Source organism: Sparus aurata, chromosome 18 (assembly GCF_900880675.1).
Source record: "Sparus aurata chromosome 18, fSpaAur1.1, whole genome shotgun sequence".
Classification (NCBI taxonomy): Eukaryota; Metazoa; Chordata; class Actinopteri; order Spariformes; family Sparidae; genus Sparus; species Sparus aurata.
Window position 1 is genome coordinate 29,536,221 of NC_044204.1, and position 19,242 is coordinate 29,555,462.

General features: G+C 42.2%; 2 protein-coding genes across 2 annotated transcripts; both read right to left on the bottom strand.

Moving 5' to 3' along the window:
• Positions 1–168: 168 nt before the first annotated feature.
• Positions 169–1,994, bottom strand: cd40lg (CD40 ligand). Its single transcript, XM_030396965.1, has 4 exons — positions 1,715–1,994; positions 1,140–1,167; positions 932–1,024; positions 169–817 (listed from the first exon to the last, which is right to left on the bottom strand). The coding sequence occupies exons 1-4, from the start codon at positions 1,916–1,918 to the stop codon at positions 438–440; spliced, it is 705 nt and encodes a 234-aa protein (XP_030252825.1). The 5' UTR covers positions 1,919–1,994; the 3' UTR covers positions 169–437.
• Positions 1,995–5,453: 3,459 nt separating this feature from the next.
• Positions 5,454–16,279, bottom strand: tmtops3a (teleost multiple tissue opsin 3a). Its single transcript, XM_030395758.1, has 4 exons — positions 15,650–16,279; positions 12,702–13,030; positions 7,383–7,616; positions 5,454–6,448 (listed from the first exon to the last, which is right to left on the bottom strand). Exons 1-4 carry the CDS (start codon positions 16,050–16,052, stop codon positions 6,224–6,226), a joined length of 1,191 nt encoding a protein of 396 aa, XP_030251618.1. The 5' UTR covers positions 16,053–16,279; the 3' UTR covers positions 5,454–6,223.
• Positions 16,280–19,242: the final 2,963 nt, after the last annotated feature.

Sequence of the window (19,242 nt, forward strand, 5' to 3'; positions counted from 1 at the left end):
TACAGAAATCACATATCTTTCCACTATTTAAGATATTCTACCTTTTCATGCACGTGTGCATGTGTAGCTCGGTAACCAAACAAGGATGCGATCCTTTTGATAGTTTTAGTCAAATGTGTGTGTCTACTTTACTTCTAACAAACCCCTGAAACCTGCCACACGCAAGACATACTGAAGAGAAGAGAAAATTCTTTTTTAGATTAAATATCAAAATTTCATTTCACAGCCATGTACATCAATAAATACAGAACAAATGTTCACAATACTGACACAGTAATAAGACTAAATTAAATCTGATTTAATAAATTATAGTTTAGGAAAGTGGTCTTTGTCTTTGAAAGCCACTGAAATTAGTTTGTTTATTGATCCAGTCTACTAAACAGTGTTCTCAGTAGCTTCCATCCACTTAGGTCCGTGCACGTGCTCACATTGGAGCCCTACAGTTTGTACATCCCAAAGGTTGTAGATCCATCTTCGTAGTTCACCAGTGAGAGGTCTTGTACCCAGACACTGAGCTGATTTCCTTTCTCCAGACTGATCACCTCTCCCTGCGAGGCCGTGCACATGCGAGGGATCTCCGCAGACCCGCTGTGGCTGTCCAGGTTGCAGAAGGCCTGCGTCACAGTCTTCTCCTCTGCTTCCAGGTTCTTCTTCAGCTTTATCCTGCTGGCCAGGGGGCGCTTAGGGTCTCCCTTGGAGAAGGTCACCCTGGAGTAGACGTAGTAGTCACCAGGCTGGTTGATAGTCAGCCAGATATCGTGGTAGTAGTTGATGCTCCGGAGGGTTGAGTGGCCAATGTCCCACTGGAGATAATCCGCTGGAGAGACAGAGGGACGTGTTTAAGACACACAATCTCTTCAGATGGATTTTTGGCTACTCAACATTTCATTTTTTAAAATGAAAAAATAACGACAATTTAATAGTTTCTTACGTGTAGATTTCACTGATTTGTCTGGTCGCTTAACTGCCATGCGTGCCAAGATTTTATAAGAAGCTTCCTGCTTTTCTGATGCACGATAACTCGCTGGAGAAGAGAAGAGAAGAGACATCTGGTCAGACGTTGTTGAGACAGAATTTTTTTGAAAACATACTTAATGTGTAAGATTCATTTCTGGTAGAAATAAATGAAATTGATTTACCTTTTCCTTCAGCTGAGGGAGGTCCTGCCTGTAGGGATGAAAAAAGAAGAAGATCAGGGAACAGGTGGATGTCGAATGTAGACTTTCACATGATACCGATGTTTAAAATAACACATCTGCCCACATGATGCCCGTCTTGCAACAAGACAGCAATGTGCTGTGAAATCACACCTGAAGCGTTCGAGCATTTCCTGTACACAGTTTCACCGACCTGTTATATTTGCTCACAGAGACGAATATGTGAACCATGAGAAGATCTCAACAGACCTTTTTCAACACCCTAATTATAGCAAGTGCACTCAGTGTTTCAGAATTAAACTTGAAATAAACCTAGAATTAAATTGAAAGATCGGTTTGAAAGTTTTATCATTTTAAAAGCTACATTTTTAAGTTTATTTGTACTTTATTTTTGAAATCACAGTTTTCTTTAAGCCAACCCCTATTACACAGTAGATGCAAAGTAATAATATTCTAATTGTAATGTCTTGGAGAATTTCTGGACAATTATTGCAATAAAATATTTAAAAGCACCAATTATAAGTTCATCTAAATGGCACTTAGTTAAAGATCTTTACCATCAGGTTTCTCTGGTACAGATAGATGAATCCGACGACCGTCAGGAATAAATGCAGCAGCGCCACACCGACCAAAAACCTGATGAGGGACTTGCTGTGGCCTCCTGATGATGGAAGTGGAGCTGCGAAGAGGCCCTGGTTGGACCTGTTGAGGCGCGGAGGCACCGGCGGTGCAGCCAGGCTGGTCTGGTAAGTGTTGATCATGGTGGAGAGGAGGAGTGGTGAAACCTAGAGAGGCCTGTCGTCCGTGACATCCCATGCACTTTTGAGCTGCTGCTCTCTCAAGCAACTGAGTTTTTTTCTCTTGCTACTTCCTGGAAGCTTTGAACTCTTTAACATGCAGAGCTGTGACCTTTATGTGTTCATGCGTGTATGTGTGTGTGTGTGTGTGTGTGTGTGTGTGTGTGTTTGCATTTCCTCCTTCCTCTGTATGTGATATATGCTTTTTTTTTTTAAATGTCACCAATGCCATGAGGTCTTGTATTACTCAGTATTTCTGTGTAACTTTGGCAATGTGTGTGTTTTTTTGCCAGTGATAAACCAATTCCTGTGAAGATTACGTCTATCACGTAGTGTGACATAAAGTACCATAATAGTATTTCAAGTAGGACCCATCAGACCATCCCAAATGCCCCGTGTATCGAGTTTTCAGTGGTGTTTTAACACAGTTTGGCCGTGTGAACACACCACAGCACAGCTGACCACAGCAGCAGCAAATGTGATTTAGAGAAATAACTCGGTTCCCTCTTCGAAATCAGTGTACTGGGTCAGTGACACCTAAAGAAAAGCTGTCGGTGTGACTATGAAGTGTTCTTAGAGCAACCAAAAGTCATGATTGAATAGAAGTCAAGATTTTTTTCTTCTTTCAAGTCATTCATACAAATAGAACTTCAGTAAAAGTCTTAAAATATCTGATATTTAGTGTATGTAAGTACAAGTAAAAGATTAATAAGACATATATTCAAATTCAGCGTTGTATAAAAAAGTCATACTTGAGTAAAAGTAAAGATGTGGTATACTTTTACTACTGATATTATCATGAACATGAGTATCAAAAGTTCAAGTAAGTGTGAATTATACTTATATTTACATGGATGTATCATTAGATCCAATAATCACGATTTTTCTGATGATAAGAATCTGTTTGTGTTTTTATTCAACCGTCGGTAAATTAATTTTAAAAAGTCACCGCTGCACTGGGGTAAAAAGTTCCATCATTGCGGACTAAACTTTGAGCACTAACTGAATTAATTGAGACATTGAGTGTTTTTATAAAGTGTTTTGACTCTTGCACTAATCGATTAAGTTATAACCTGATCAGACTGATACAACCGGCTGCAAACTGCTGAATGCTTGATGGGGTCTCCTTGAACCGCAGTGTATGTAACTATGCTTGGTTGTGGTGACACGATGCCTGGAATGAGAGCCACTAATGCTTTTAGCTGAACCCACACAGCCCAATGAGGCTACTGTGAAACGTTTTTCATGTGGCATATTCCCATAGCAGGTCACAGAGCGCTGCATGAGACCGAAATGCAAATTGGCAGATGCAACCATGTTGTTGTTGTGCAACCGTTTTGGCTGCACGGGGTTGCAGAACGGTTTGTTCAGCAGGTCAGCTCAGCGCTTCATCTCCGTGCAGGGTATTGCACTGGTGAACTTTACAGCCACTTCCTTTTCTGTTGACTACCAACGCACTGCTGGAAATACCTACAGGGTGATCAGAAAACCCCACCTAGTGTTACTGTTACAGCTGCGGCAGCGGGCCTGGTTTTGTTTTTACCTTGTGAGTCTCTGTTTGTGTGTGTCATCATAGAGAAAATGTCATCCTGGAGACACCTATCACAGCAGGAACAACCACAGCAGTGCTGCATCATAGGCAACTGGACCTGTTTCAGTTTCTTGAAGGCGTTTCACCTCTGATCCATGTGGCTTCTTCACTTCTAGCTAACTGGAGGGGAATTTGAAGGCTGTGTGGGTTTAGAGCCATTCACACCTGGGCTCACCTAGCCTTAGCATCCCACACGTAGGCCGGTTGGGTCCACAACCCAGAAAGTGCCCCAATGCCTCTGGAGTTCAGAGCTCTCACGTGTCCTCAACGACTCTGTAAGGACGCTCCCACACGGAGTTTTAGAACCTGCAACTCCCCCCCCCCCAGTTAGTTAGAGCCGAGGAAGCCCCTTGGACGAGAAGGTGAAACGTCTTCAAGAAACCGAAGTCCAACTGCCCACGATGCCGCCCTTAGATTTGCCGTGACGATGTTGACCGCAAACCTTTATCATCATTCCACAGAAGCAGTTTTGAGTGGTTTTCCAGGTGTCTGTGTTTCTGTTTAGTCATGATGGTGTCACCACCTTGCAACATACAGTTGCGAAACATTTGGCCGGTGTTTCTCAAGCTCCTTATGCCACATAGCAACGTGCCACCAACGAGACTGATGTCGAAAATACATTGACTTAGGCCTTCTCTGTTCAGCGTACTGCTGGCTACAAACGTTAGCAGGTGCTGTTGACGCTTCCATTAAGCTCAACTTCGGTTTCAGCAGACTTTCTCAAAGTACTCTCCTCCTGCCCGACCACCTCTCTTTCTGAGAGTTCCTGTTTGGAGCCACGTTTGCAGTGTTTTTGTACGTTTTTCACCCACTTATCTCACCATCGCAGTCTGAGTTTAGCTCGTGGCTAACCGTGGATGATGTCTGTGCACGTGACGTGCACGAACATGCAAAACTGATCTACATTCCATATTCTGCAGTATTTAGATTAGTACATTTCGAAATGAACATATTTCATTTTCAAACCAGTCAAGTCACTCTTCCTGAGCTACAGTGTTGAATAATGGGTAGAACTTTTTTCTTTTGCAGAGCATTCTGACCTCATACTGAAGTTGACCTTTGACCTTTTGAATATGAAAATGTCAAGACTTCATCATTTATCCTGTTTGACATTTGTGTAAGATTTTCTATCTTAATTATCACTTGAATTTTTGAGCACTGGCCCAAATTGTGTTTTTTAAGGTCATAGTGAACTTGACCCTCGACCTTTAAACAAGCAAATTGTAATCAAGTTCATTCTCGAGTCAAAGTGGATGTTTGTGCCACATTTGTAGAAATTCCTGCAAGGTGCTCTCGACATATCGGGATGGATGGACGACCAAAAAAAACACGGGGATTCCTCTGCAAACCACTAGAGGGAGCTCCCACACTGCACATCATGTATGCTGTAAACAAAGTATAAAACAATATAAATGTATGCATTTGTATTAAAGCCACAAAAGATTATTTATTTCTCAAAATAAAACAAATAGAATATCCAAAGTAAATTGTCATGTAGTTATGTGGATAACATATGGTGATGTTTCCACCAAGAGGAGACGCAGATGTACATTAAAATGTGTCGTGTGGCTCACAGCTGCCCCGAGTGGTCAAACATATTCTGTTACATAAATTATCTATACGTACATGTACTGAATAATTTCACTGAACATGCCGAATGTAGATGACAAATCCCAGAATCCCCTCAATCAGTCGTCAGTGTTGTTTTAAGATGGTATGTGATCATAATCTTGATTATTGTATCAATACATCTGTATGTTAAATCATCCTTTAGGCAGCATATAACTAAACATTATGTTGTACTAATAACTATGCAGGTGTTTGATTCGACATTTTAAGCTTTGTTGTTGGAAAGTTGGAAGAAAAGTAGAAGATGAAGAAGTGAAGAAAAAAATAGAAGACGGTACGTCAAAATCAGAAACATATTTAATCGTTTTTTTTTCTGGTCAAACTACGGAAGCCCTGAGAGCAAGATACAATTACATTTTTTTTCTGGTGATTCACTGTCTTAGTCTGATCAAAATTATTTTCTCTCCCGTGTTGATGATTTGCAATCTGGTGGGAGAAAAATTATGAAGAAAAAAGGATTTCACGAGAAAAAATAAATAAAAATGTTCATTTGTGAAACAGAGTGAGATTTTTTTCTGTAAGACAAAACATTGTGTGTTTTGACTCCACGCACAGAACATTTATTTATTTTTTTTTCACATTTTTATTTTCAAACATTTTCACAGATGGTAAAAAATAAAAAAGAGGAACTTGGAAACATTATCATGGTAAAACTTGTTTCCCCCCGCAAGAGCGCACGTCATGAACACAGGGAAGAAAAAAAAATAAAATAAAAAATTTAGATTAGGTTTAGAAAATACAGAAAAAAAAGGATTCTAACTTTTCCCCTCGAGGCTTATTTTTCTATAAACTACCAAATACATTCATTGTTTCTGCATGCTCAGAGTCTCTCAGAGAACTAACTACTGCTCTAACTCGGTTCTGAGTGAACGAGTTTACATTCGAGGAGTTGACGGTGGGCGACATTCATCTCCATGTGCTAAAATCAAGAGCAGGGTGTTGAGAGGAAAAGGGGAAATGTTGTGTCTTTCAGTTGCACTTTAGATTCTGGACAGTAATTCAGAGACATTTTAACAGTCTGTCAGATGAAACCGATGAAGTAAACGCTCTCATGGCGTGTAGTGGACGACGAGAGTGTGGCGGTCGTTGTGCCGGCTGCAGATGGCGGCGCTTCTTGGGCTCCTGAGGATCTGAGGTTGTGAGGAGCTGACGGAGGCTTGTCGGTGGATGGAGAAGAAACCAGACAGCTGTGTCCTCCTTATCGGCTGCTCCTCTCCGTGAGCGGACTGTGGTTCCCCGCTGCACCTCACAAAGGCCACGAAGCATCTGTAAAACTGAAAAGTAGAAGACAGTATGGTCATTTCACACAAGCATGACTCTAAAGCTGCAACGCTCGGTCTGATATCGCCGTGTTGGCATTGTTCAGAGCATCAGAGTTAACGCTGCTCCGGGACCATCATCGCAACTGACAAATCTTTTTTCTCAATGCTTGTCGACTTGGGGCAAAAGACACACGTGGGAGAAGTTGTCTTCACCTCCTGGTTTTACGGAGTGAAGGTCCTTTACGCAACGCACTCCGCCACGACAACTTGCTCTGGGTGTGGGCTCTGAGATCTTTTCTAAACCTAGAAAAGTTTTGAGGGTTTATCGTTAGCAGCTGTGTCCTTTTGCTATTGTGTGTCTGCAGAAAGACCTATTTGTCGAGTTTAGGCATCACAGCTGTTGCCATCTCGGTTTGATGGAGCCAGAAGTGACCAGAGGGTGGAGCTGGGGAAGATATCTAGATTCTAGCAGCTTGTCAATCACAAGGAAGCCCGAAAGGCATACCGGCCTTAATCATGTATTTGACTCTAAACTGGACCGTAATTTACTAAATTAACTTCATGCTGTATTGAAAGAGACTTGAAACTGGCAGCTGAGACGATCAACTCACGAGGAAACTGTTAACTGAGGTTATAAATCAAAGTGAGAGGTAGGGCCATGTTGTCATAAGCTTACATACAACAGGACGTCTTTTTGAAGCCCTGTTGAGTCGCCCCCTGCTGGCCTTTAGAAAGAGTGCAGGTTTAAGATGCACTTCTGCCTCAGCTTCACTTTCCAGAGCAGAGAACATCATTCATACCGCTGATGCTGCATCCTCAGTGAGTTCCTCTCTGTGGAAGTCACTCTAATCGACTCCCTACTTTATATTTAGACACAGCCGAGCAGTCATTCCAACCAACACATGCAACAGAGACAGCGATGCTCCACCCCGCACTCCACTCTCACCTGGTTGTTGAAGAAAATGTAGATGACGGGGTTGACGACGGTGCTGAACTTGGCCAGGATGGAGGGCACCACACTGGCGATGGGCGTGACCAGTCCCGACCTGCCGAAGGTGGCCACCAGCGCCATGATGCCGTAGGGCATCCAGCAGAGCATGTAGCAGGACACCATGGAGGACACCATCACCAAGATGTGCTGCTCTCTGCGCTGAGCTGCCAGCAGGTTGATCTTACCCACCTGGAGACGTGACGGAGGAGCAGAGGAACAGGTGAGGAGGTTAAAGGACTTTAGATTTTGGGATATTTTGCTCCTGCAAGAAGTCGTCTGTCAGGCCGGTGGAAGGAAAATGTCCAGAATACATATCCAGGTGTTTATTTTTGTTCAGATTGAATTATTTAATAGTTAATATTTAAGGGATAATTTGCATATTTAAGTCGCTACCGATTAAAACGAAAAGGTTGGAAGGAAGTTAAATTTGAAACGATTCTTTGTCTAATACTCTAAGACAGAAATCTAAACTTCTGTAACACTAACTTGCACCAAACTCTCCAGTTTTACTTCTATATCTATATTCTGAAGGTTTTTACTGAGGGGGGTTTGTTCATAAGTCATTCATAGCCTGGTTATAAAACATCCTATCTCTGGAAACAAACCAAAATAGATTATTTATGCCTGTTCACAGTAGTTTTCTGATTTATAGAGCGATAAAAGAGAAGTCAAAAAATTCCCCAGCTGATTTTAATCTAAAAAAACCTCAGAATTACCAAGTAAAGTAGACCATCACATTTAAGACAACTTAAAAGGATTAGTCTGCTTTACTTTGTGGTTTTGACGTCATCGGTTTTATTTAAAAAGTCACTTAGAGTTTAACATGTCGACAAAATGAAAGGCGAATTTCAAACCTGCCGTTCAGATTGCTCTTCTGGACATGTACACAAATCAGTATATTTAATTAGATGATGCTTTTTGTTTGTCTCTATCATTTCCTGTGAGTCTCTGAGGCTGTAAGGTCAGTGGGGCCAGGTTAGAGCGGCAGACGAGGTAGTATTTTCTGATTTATTTGTTTTCCTGCGCCGTGTTTTGTTGGATCCATCCCCTGATATGTTCTGTGATTGATAGAACCCACTCTGTAACCCACTTAAAAACTGGAAATGTTTTTCTTTAGTGCCATCAAGTGGTAGAATCCTAAAAGACACGCTCATGAATCACACCTGGCAGCGTCACAAAGAAGAACATGGGCTGCAGGTATATGTGACCACCTCTGACGTGTTTTATTAGCTTTCCTGCTGTTTTTCTCCTCGGCTACAGAACCGCTGCGGCCGTGGGGGATAAATTTAGCTCTGATAAGCCGAGAGCCGTATCTGGTCCGTGGTGATTGTCACCTCCTCCGTATTGATTTCAAAAACCCCTCTGGTCTTGTGTAATTACCACTGTGATGCTCATCGCGGCGTTTAATAAATAAATGAGGGTGTCTGCCAGGTGAAGGAGGTCCTTCAGAAGAGAAAAACCCTGTTTCTGTCAGGCTGCTGCTCGCCTCTCACACGCTCAATTACACTTCAGCTTGTATGATATTTGGTCATAACCTCTGTGGACAGTCGATCAGCTGTGATTACTCCAGCTACATCACAGTGATTCTGTCTTATCTGACCAGAGACACTTAAATATTCACATCAAAACATATACAGTATATATTTATGTATTACATGTTATTTATTATTTTCCCCTGTAATGTATTTCTTGCTTTTATTAGATTGTAGCCAACTGTTTGTCTTGTTTTTCCTGATTTCTAATTTCTTTTTTCATAGTTTTTCTCCTTAAAGATATAATAGCTAACATTTTTTCAACTTAAAAGATGTACTTTGATTATCCTAAATGTTTCCAATTTGTAAAAAAACAACAAAAAAACAACAGAACAGAGAAATTCATAATCTTAACGCGTTTCATTTGGTCACTTGTTGCTACAACTTCCGCGCAAAAACATCCAAAGATACATCAGAGAGGGTGGAAGTTGGCAAACGTGACTAAATATGAGGTGGATAAAACTTCAAAGGAGACCTATTACACGTTTTTGTTTTTTTCCCTTTTCTTCAGTGTTTTATTTAGGTTCCTGGGCGCTTAATAGATCTTGAAAGTTAAGTCAAGTTAAGTCCACATGTGCAGAAGCTCTTCTCTCCCACAGAAACCACTGCTCCTCAAACGCCTCGTCAGAAACCCTTCCCTTTAATTGTGTGATTTGTTGACGTCACATCACGTCACTATGTCACACATTGACATAATTAATGCCTAGCGGCTGTTTTGGCACATTCCAAATTATTACGCTTGTTTGCTGTTGTTGTTAACGGTGTTGGCTCAGGTGTGTGTGAGCTGACCAATCAAAGGAGAGTATTTTGGAGTGGGGCCTTAAAGAGACAGGAGCTGAAACACAGCTGCTGCACTAGAAAGATGAGAATACTGATGTGTTTTCTGAGCATTGACGCATCTAAACTTTTTGTAGTATAAACTAAATCTGAAACTTAACCTTATATTTCTCTTTTAATAGATCAGCATCTTTCACGAACAACAGCCAGAGTCACGTCACATAATGGTGTTTTTAACAACTCCAAAAACTGTGACAACTATTTCACTGTATATTGTGTATATTCCCCGATCTACTCTACTTTATTATTTTATTATTTATTTTATTGTCTACTCTATTATTTTATTTTATTTTATTTTACTTTACTATTGTATTTGTATCTTTATCTTTATCTCTTGTTTCCATTTATGCTATATTTCTAGTTCTACTTTGCAAGGAGCATCTGGAACAAAAACAATATCCCCCTGAGGGATTAATAAAGTATTCTGATTCTGATTCTGATCCTGATTAAAATAACATATGGTGCCTTTAAGGGAGCAGAGGTTTACAGGGAAGCCTGTGGCTTCTTGATCTTCCTTACACATCTCTTGTTTGCTCATTATCTGTATTATTAAAAAAAATGTTTGGAATATAATTCTATATGTGTGTCAGGAAAAGTTCAACAGGACTCAGATATGTCACAGTAAATCTCTGAAAGTGTGTGTGAGCTCGTAAATTAAGCTCTACAGACGTCATCCTGAATGGAATTCAGATGTGATGCTGTCATGTGAAGAGAGAGGGAGAGAGAAAAATCCAGTCTTGAGCCATACTGATGCTGTTGATATAAATGTCATCGCACCCTCTGACGTGCCACTTTAAGCCCCCTTCAGAAGGATCCACAGACTGATTGCTCAGTTTCTAGGAAAACGCCTAGCAGGGCTCTCAGTCGGAGGGCGACTGGTGCGCGGCTGATCCCCCCATTCACCGGTACAGTAATCAGGTCTGCAAAGCCCTTCTGGGCTCTGGCTCCCTCGGGTGCACAGAGTTTAAAGAAAGAAATTGAGGTGCTTACATAATAGCAGGTATCCAATAGTAACGGGTCTCTGCCATGATCTAAAAATACCCTCTGGGTGATTCATTGATAGGAGTAGTAGCTACGAGGTGCATGTAGGGACCCAACGTCATTTGGAAGCCCTTAATTAGCAATTATTTGTACAACCAGCAGGTTTATGTAAGCCGCACCAAGGAGTGGATGAGTCTCTGGAAGCTGAGAGGGGGTCACTGCCAGGCGAGAGCGCGCTCCCCTGAAGACATCGCCCCTCATTCCCTCTCCTGCTGGATAAATTGGTTGTAGGATTGTAAACACAGGGCTGTGGCTCCTAGGATTATCTGGCTCGAAGCTCCTTGAAATTACCTTGAAAACACACGAGCAAGTGTCAGTGGGAGTCTGACAGCCATCACTCCACCACTACTGCTGTAACAAAATAATTTCCCAGTCTGGGATCATTAAAGTAATTCCATCTATCTATCTATCTATCACTCAACCTCGAGCCACCATCTTTATGTCCTAAGAGCACCGTGACAGCTCGAGAGCGACCACAGAGCCATTAAGGTGTCATGGCTGAGCACATGGACAGGGTGAAAGTGACAGCTCTCTTCACACAACCTGTGTCAGCTTGTGTATTATACTGAATCGTCGCACATGTGTGTATTGTTTACTGACCAGGACATTTAAAAACAATTATGAAGCGGGAAAAGAGGGACAAGTGAACAAAAAACACCTGTGAAGTTGAGAGAAAAGTGTCTCGGCACCCGTCAGGATGGTTTTACTGTGAAATATTAGTGGAGCATGACTACTTTAATTGTTTAAACGCATTTCATAATTGAAGGCACAAATATGGCATCTGCTTATTGATGACACACACATCTGTATTTAGATTTAAGTTACTCTGTCTCTGAGCTGCCATCTCTTGTTAATTGACTTGTGTTCCCATCACTAATGCACTTATATATGAATACACAAATGAATTTGTGTGTTTCCTTCATGGGTTGTGTCCCCTGTAAAACACTCAAACAAACAATCTATTAAAACGCTATTTTAAAGGTGTGATATGTAGATTATGGGGGCGGCATATCACCAGAGATACTGACAACAGGACCTATACACATGCATTTATGCGTGGAGAGATGTTAGAGCTGTAAAAAGGAGCCCTGAGCGGTTAGGGGTTTGGTGCCTTGCTCAGGAGCACCTCGGTAGGTGAACTGCCGCCTTTCCAGCTACAAGGTCATGCTCTTTACTGATTCTTCCGAGTGGGTTCTTGAACCTGCAATCCTCCAGTCCCTTAGCCAAGTCTCCACATACTTAGCCATGAGATTGTCAGGACCGGGACATCAGATCACAGGGCGAGTCAATGTGGGTCACAGGGACCAGCTCAACTGGATTTTGACCCCTGAGAGAACTGAATGCAGCCTCGAAGTTACAAGACAGGGGATACAGTACAGAGGTGATTTACAGCGGCTCTGACCAGGACTTGGTAGGGCCGGGGAGGTGAACTGGCGATTCTCCAGCTAGAAGTCCATGCTCAGTACTGATTCTTCCGAGTGGGTCTTGAACCTGCAATCCTCCAGTCCCTTAGCCAAGTCTCCACATACTTAGCCATGAAGCCAGTGTCCCTAGAGATTGTTAGGACCGGAACATCAGATCACAGGGCGAGGTAATATGGGCCACGGGTCCCAGCTCAACTGGATTTTGACCCCTGAGAGAACTGAATGCAGCCTACAAGACTGACTGAAGTCAGTTAGAAGACAGGGGGTAGAGTACAGAGGTGATTTACAGCGGCTCTGACAGGACTGTAACTTCTGGGAGGCGACAGGAGTGGAGCAAGATAGAGTTGGACTTCAACAGTTTTGTCTTGTTTTGTCAGTGAATATGTGAATGAAAATAGTTTTCAATACTTGAAAGTATGTATATATTGTTAAGAACTCACCCTCCTGATTGCGACCAGGATACGTCCGTACGAGTAGAACATGAGCAGGAGGGGCAACAGCAGACAGAAGATGAAGAGACACAACACATAGGAGATGCTGGTGGCTGAACGGAGGTGCCACTGGACGGAGCACGTGGTGCCGGGTCCCTCGGGCCCGTAGCTGCTCCAACCCAGGAAGGGCGGCAAGGTCCAGAAGAGAGAGTAGATCCAGGTGCCCCCGATAAAGAACCAGGCCTTCCTGAAGTCTGAGATGTCGACCTTGGAGGAGTGCAGCACGGTGGTGTAGCGCTCATAGGAGAGGACAGACAGTGACACCAGGGACACAATGCCTTGAAGAGGGAAGACAGATAATGAGAAGAAATGATCAATTCTGACAAGGACTTCTTGCCAGTGAGTGCACTGGAGCTGCAATGAAACAAGACATTTGGGGACGTCTTCTTTAGGTCTTTGGAAAACACTGATCGAAATATTTCCCCATTTCTGACACTTTCAAGACCAAACTTTTGATCGATTAGTCAAGAAAAAAATTGATTTATCACAATGAAAACATTGTAGTGCAGTTGAGAGGAAGCCCAGTCACGTTCACGTTTGAAGGTAATTACGAAATTTCTACACTGCATGTCTCAAGTTCACATAATGATGATTGACAAGTTGATGACCTGTCATATCGGGAGGTGGAAGCCACTATGGAGTTACAGGCAACATTGCTGCCAAAGAGGTACTCTAAGCCAAAACATGATCATTTCCAAACCCTAAACAAGTGTTCTTTGTGCCTAAACCTCACTAGAGCCAAACGCAATCACCAGAATAAATGTTTGCTATGTAAAAAACCAAGGATAAGTTCAAATGTACCTCTTCTTTACGTTGCTACTTTGCATTTGTTTAGGTTAAATGTTCTGTTTGTCTCTCGTCACAACACTGTGCTTACGGTCTTCTATAGGTTGTGGCACAAAAAAAACGCTTTGTGGGGGTTAGGAAAATATCACAGTCTAGCAAAAAATAACCGACTAAGTTTAGATCACCACAACAAGAGCCGCAAAATCTCCCCACAGAGTTGAATTTGCCGGACTTAAGGCTCGTAATAACGCCACCACTGTCCCCTCCAGCTACCAATTGGGAATTCAACTATGAATTTATTGAGCTGATGTTATTCCTGATGTAAACCTTCATATATGCTCATTGTTACATGTTTATCATGAAGAAAGGTTTTTTATATTCCTAATTTTTAAGTCAGCACCACAGCACTCGATCCAGCTGACAGTTTTCAGTACGTGTGAGCATTTTGCAACATTATATAAGCATGTACTTCCCTTTATTCTGTGATTCCTTACAGAGCCGTGATAGCCGGGGACTAAATGTTCTGTACAAATCAGAGGGGGTAATTATAGTGTAGATATTACTGACTGACCTCAGCTCTGTGACTGACTGCGGCTCAGCAGCGTAATGTGTGTGGGAAACCGTTCCTGTCGTCTTTTATTGAGACAGACATCTTAAAGGCCAAGAGACCTTCAAGGAGAAACATAATGTTCAAGTGCTGCCATTTATTTTCCTTTTTCAGCCTGCGTGGCTGGAAATGTCGGCTGTCAAACCTCCTCGGTCCAGACTGAAATATTTCTACTGGATGGATTTGTACAGACAACCATGGTTTCCACACATTTAATCCTAAAGATTTGGTCGACCCTTTTCTTTTTGGTTATGTCACCATGAGGTTTACATTTGATAGATACGTATAAAGAACATCTGGATTGGTTGCAATACTTCTAGACTATATTGCGATCTATGTTAAACACCTTGATTCTAAGAAACCTCTTCAGAAGTGCTTTAAAAATGCATCAAATATCCCGATGTTTCTGACCAAAAACCTCGATATTGATATCACAACAGTATTATTACTGGTATGTTACAACCATCTTGTGAAACTGGTTTGGTGAATAATCACAATAACACGAATGACACATTATCTTTGTCATTTTGAGAGTTTGACTGATTCATTATTTACATTTTAGACATGTTACAACTGTAACCTACGGTTGTAATAGTGGAATAACTTTTTTTGAGTTATTGGGAAAATAACTGTCTGTTACACCTGCCCCTCGTCTCACCTATTGTCACAAAATATCAAAACAATTCGAAGTATGATCAATAATCATTTGCAGTGTGGATATAAGAGAACTAAGAGGGTAAAGGAAGGTATCAAAACAAGTACACTGTCACAGATTTCACTGTTAAACTACAGTAAAACACTGACAGCTACAGGCAACAACACAAAACTGTTATTCTTTACTTACTATCAACGGTTTATTACTGTAGAAATATTACAAGCCAATTTTCCTACTGTAATCGCCATACAACAGTTCATTACTGTAAAAAGACATTTAATTACCGTATATTGTGATATTCACAGTATAATACTGATACTGAAACATGAAGCCACAAGTAGCATGTGTTCCTCGGAGACATCCACATTTACAGTATTATACTGTTTTTACATTGCTGTGCACCTTTTCCTGTATTTTTACAGCAATGAGTTATATTGAAGAAAATGGTAAGTTTCGAAAATTACATAACTTATAGGATAACTACAGTCTGAAACAATATATAGTCTCATATCACGATAATGATATAAACACTGCTCACAATTAGTTAGTGGTACTGGGACTGTGTGACATATCTGAATCTTTACTTTGTGTTTTGTTGATATTTTTGGGTCAGCCAAAACAATGCCACACATTTCATTTGACAGCAATTGCACATCCAAGCACATGCAAGTGTGCAACATGGAGGACAAAATATCAGTTTCTCCAGTTTTACTTAAATTTAATTGAAACATTCCCATCTGAGTAACTTTCTGGATTCTCTATAAAACCCCCCACATTCAACACAAGCGGGTGCAAAAACAAACTAAACTAAAAGTTCCAGATCTGTATTTCTCATCACATGCCACTCACCGAAGAGGGCGTTGGCGAACCCGTACCACTTGCACCCCTGCTCCCCGATGAGCCACCTGCCGTGCAGACTGGCCGCGAAGCTGAAGGGAGTCCCGAAGACGCAGACGAGGATGTCGCTCAGGCTGATGTTGAGCAGGATGAGGTTGATGGGCGTCCACAGGGAACGAAACTTTGCGAAGATGAGCAGGACGAAGAAGTTGCTGAGGATTCCCGCCACTAAAATGAAGCCGAGGCATACTGCCACCACCGTGTGGCCGGTCCGGCTCAGCCCGCCGAGGCTCTGGGGCGCCGGGGAGTCCGGCAGGGTGGACGCGTCGGTGCTGAGGCTGGAGGTGGAGGAGGTGGAGGAGGAGAGAGAGCTGTCTGTGGTGCTGAAATTGCAGCCGCGTGTGTGGAAGACCATAGCAGTGAGAGGAGCGCAGAGGGCTGGAGAGGAGGTGGACACAGGCGCGCAGCGTGAAGCGCAGAGCCCCAGTGCAGCTGCAGCAGCTCCGCACGCTGTGAGGGCCGATATGAGGCTGTTATTACAGTGTGAGGAGAGGTGAGGCTGCCCTGTGCCCTTCTATACCTCTTTAGTGTGTGTAAATACCTCCACCCACATCCCTGTTCCACGCACAAACACTCACTGGCTGTCTCTCCTCTCTTCCCCCCTTCTTCTCAGACGCCCTCCAGTTATTATAATGAGTCTTTTTGATCACAATGGCCTGTGCAAATACAGCAAATCCCCACAAAGTCACTGCTTTCTAGCTGTGAATTAAATCTGCATGAGCTACACGGACTTGCTTTGGATTGTATAGGAATTTCTCAGATATAGGCCAGATTGTCCAAAACCGAAGTTGTGATTTTTTTCAGTCACAGCGGAGAGAATAACTGAGGGGGTTCCGCTCCAGATACACAAACTCTCTGCCTGCATGGGGTTTTTTTTCTTTTTTTTTCTTTTGCTAAGCTGTGCGTTTCGCATTCATCACTGCTTTCTGTGCCAGACTGCTGCACACAGCTGAGCACAAAGTAAGTCACCGGGCAAAGAAAGTTTCACACCTGTTCAGCAGTTTGTTTTGTGCACAGCAGAAACCAAACTCCACAATAACAGAAAAGAACCAGTCCACAGTTTGTTTGTTTGTTGGTCTTATTTAAATTGCTGTAACCATTTTCAAGGCTGACGAACACTGGTTATTATTCATGCGTGCATTGTGTGAACTCATAGACCTGGCTATAACTTGTCTGAGTTCATTTATTGTTGCAAAGTCTGCACTTCTAACCACAGAACCACATCTACAACTACAAAAACAGACACAACAGTGGATCACTTCACTCAAGCAAACTTCAGATCTGTTTTAAATGTGAGGTTTTCATGGCGCGATCATCACAATTTCACGGGATCACAGTATATGGTTTTACACAATTATTAAACGTATCATTATCAGCCACAGTGACCCTTAAAGGAGTGAAAACAGGAGTCTCACACTGCTTTTACCCCATTACTCCTCCTTCTCCTCCTCCTCCATCCAGCCCAGCGATCTGATGTAAAACATATAATACAACATTATTTTTGTTGTTGCTTCACACTAATTTTAACTGTGCTTTCATATTCAATTTAAAATTAGAACACAACTATATTATTAACCCTAGTTGAGCAAGTTGACTTTTATTTTGAAGTCGACTTTTCACAGGAAATGCAAAGTGTTCAGCCTACAAGAGCAAAACAGCGGCCATTTTTCTGCATTTGTAGACCGCGGATCCATTTGAAACATGTTAACAAATGCTTTTATCATAATCTCACAGAACTTTGCGTCTTAAGAGATACAAATTCAATACGTCGATTGTTTGATAAGCAGAAACATGGCTGATGCCTGCTCCCTCTGTAGTTATTAAGGGCTTATTATAAAGTGAAGAAAACAGGATGATTTTAATCTTAAAGTGATTATAAATGAATGAAAACATAATCATCGTCAGCAAATTATTAATCCTTCACACTGGACCTTTATTTGCGCCAAAACACCTGTATAGCCCTTTAGACCAAACCAGAATTCATTTTTTTGGGTATTTCCATGATATTTCATTCAAAATGAAAAACAAATTAGAGAAAATATGATAAACACTGATAACATATTCAATAAGATCATTACTCGCTGACACACCACAACCCACCGCCTTCTTTACTCGTCTCATTAACGACTACGACTGATGTCACTCCGCTCTCTGGCTCCACTATCACCAAAGAGATCGCTGTAAATCTTAAATCGCTATAGTCGCTGGTGACAGACGGAAACCACACGCAGCACCCGTGACCACCTCACGCCACGTCCTGTTGCTCTGCAATCAACATCATTGACTTTGGTGAAAGCTCGATGGGAGATTCATCACCGCAGAGTCAGTGCCCCCCTCAACGCCTCGTCCCCATATTGGCCTCAGATCAGCCTGATTACACAGGGGAGGAAGAGGGATTATGGTTTTCAAGCCTGTAGGGCGGCTGAATCCACACCTGCCTTCTGGAGTAATGCAGATTGTCTCATCTTCTTCCTCCTCCACACCTGCTGTCGATCTTCTTCCTATCATATTTGAAAAAAGAGGCCGGCGGGATTCATAAATCGTTTACAATAAGCTCTTTAAATCCATCGCTGCTGCAGCTTCTTCTGCCCCTGAATCTGAGTTTTTTTTTTTTTACACGCCTTACTCCACGTGAGCTCTTTAAGGCAAACAGTAATAAAGTGTTCGACTAATAAGCACCTGCTGTTATGCTGTGCTTGAGTTGAGAGATTGCAGGGTTATTTTTACCTGTTCGTTTTTACATCTGTATCAGGAAAGATTTCTTATTCATGTGCTTTTCTTTCCATGGTCTGAATTTTATGCTCGACAGCAATAATTTCCTCGTCTTTCAAACTTTCCGGCAGCAACAGTGAAGTCGGACGTTTCATAACAGAACTGAAGCTGCCAGCCAGGTTGGTCGAGGACGACCGGGTTGGCTCCCACGTAACGCGCAATTGTTTTGTTTGAGAATGCATCAACGATCAGTACTTTGTCTGGAGTGAAGCTGAAGGAGCTGCGTCTTTCAAAGCAAAGAAAGGAAAAAAGAAAAGCCAAATGAGGATTAACAAAGACAAAGTAACAAAGTCTGAGGGTTGAGAGGATCTCAAAATCTAACCCCCATAAACAAAGTGAAGCACATTTGTGTGGTTGATTGTTGTTGATAACAGAGCGGTTTGGTGTTTGGTTAGTCACGGTTAGTCCTGTTTTATTTTGCAGTCACATATTCTCTTGTGTTTTCCTCCTGTGCTCTTCCCCATTCTAATTTTCCTCCCAAACCTGTTTCACATCATCCTCGTCAGTGTCTCTGGACCTGCACCTCATCCCCTCGTTAGTTTGGTTTGTATGTAACACTGTGTTTTCCCCTCATGTTCGTCTGCTCTCCTGTGTTCATGTTCAGTTTTCCTCGTCTCAGCATAGACCAGCACCAAAACACAACATATGCCAGTCACCAGCAAGACTGGCATGTGTTGTGTTTTGGTGCTGGTCTATGCTGTTTTTTCCAGCAGGGGTGTCAATCGTGCATTCTGTGTTCCCCAGTTGCTGTTTTACTGCTTTACTTCCAAGTG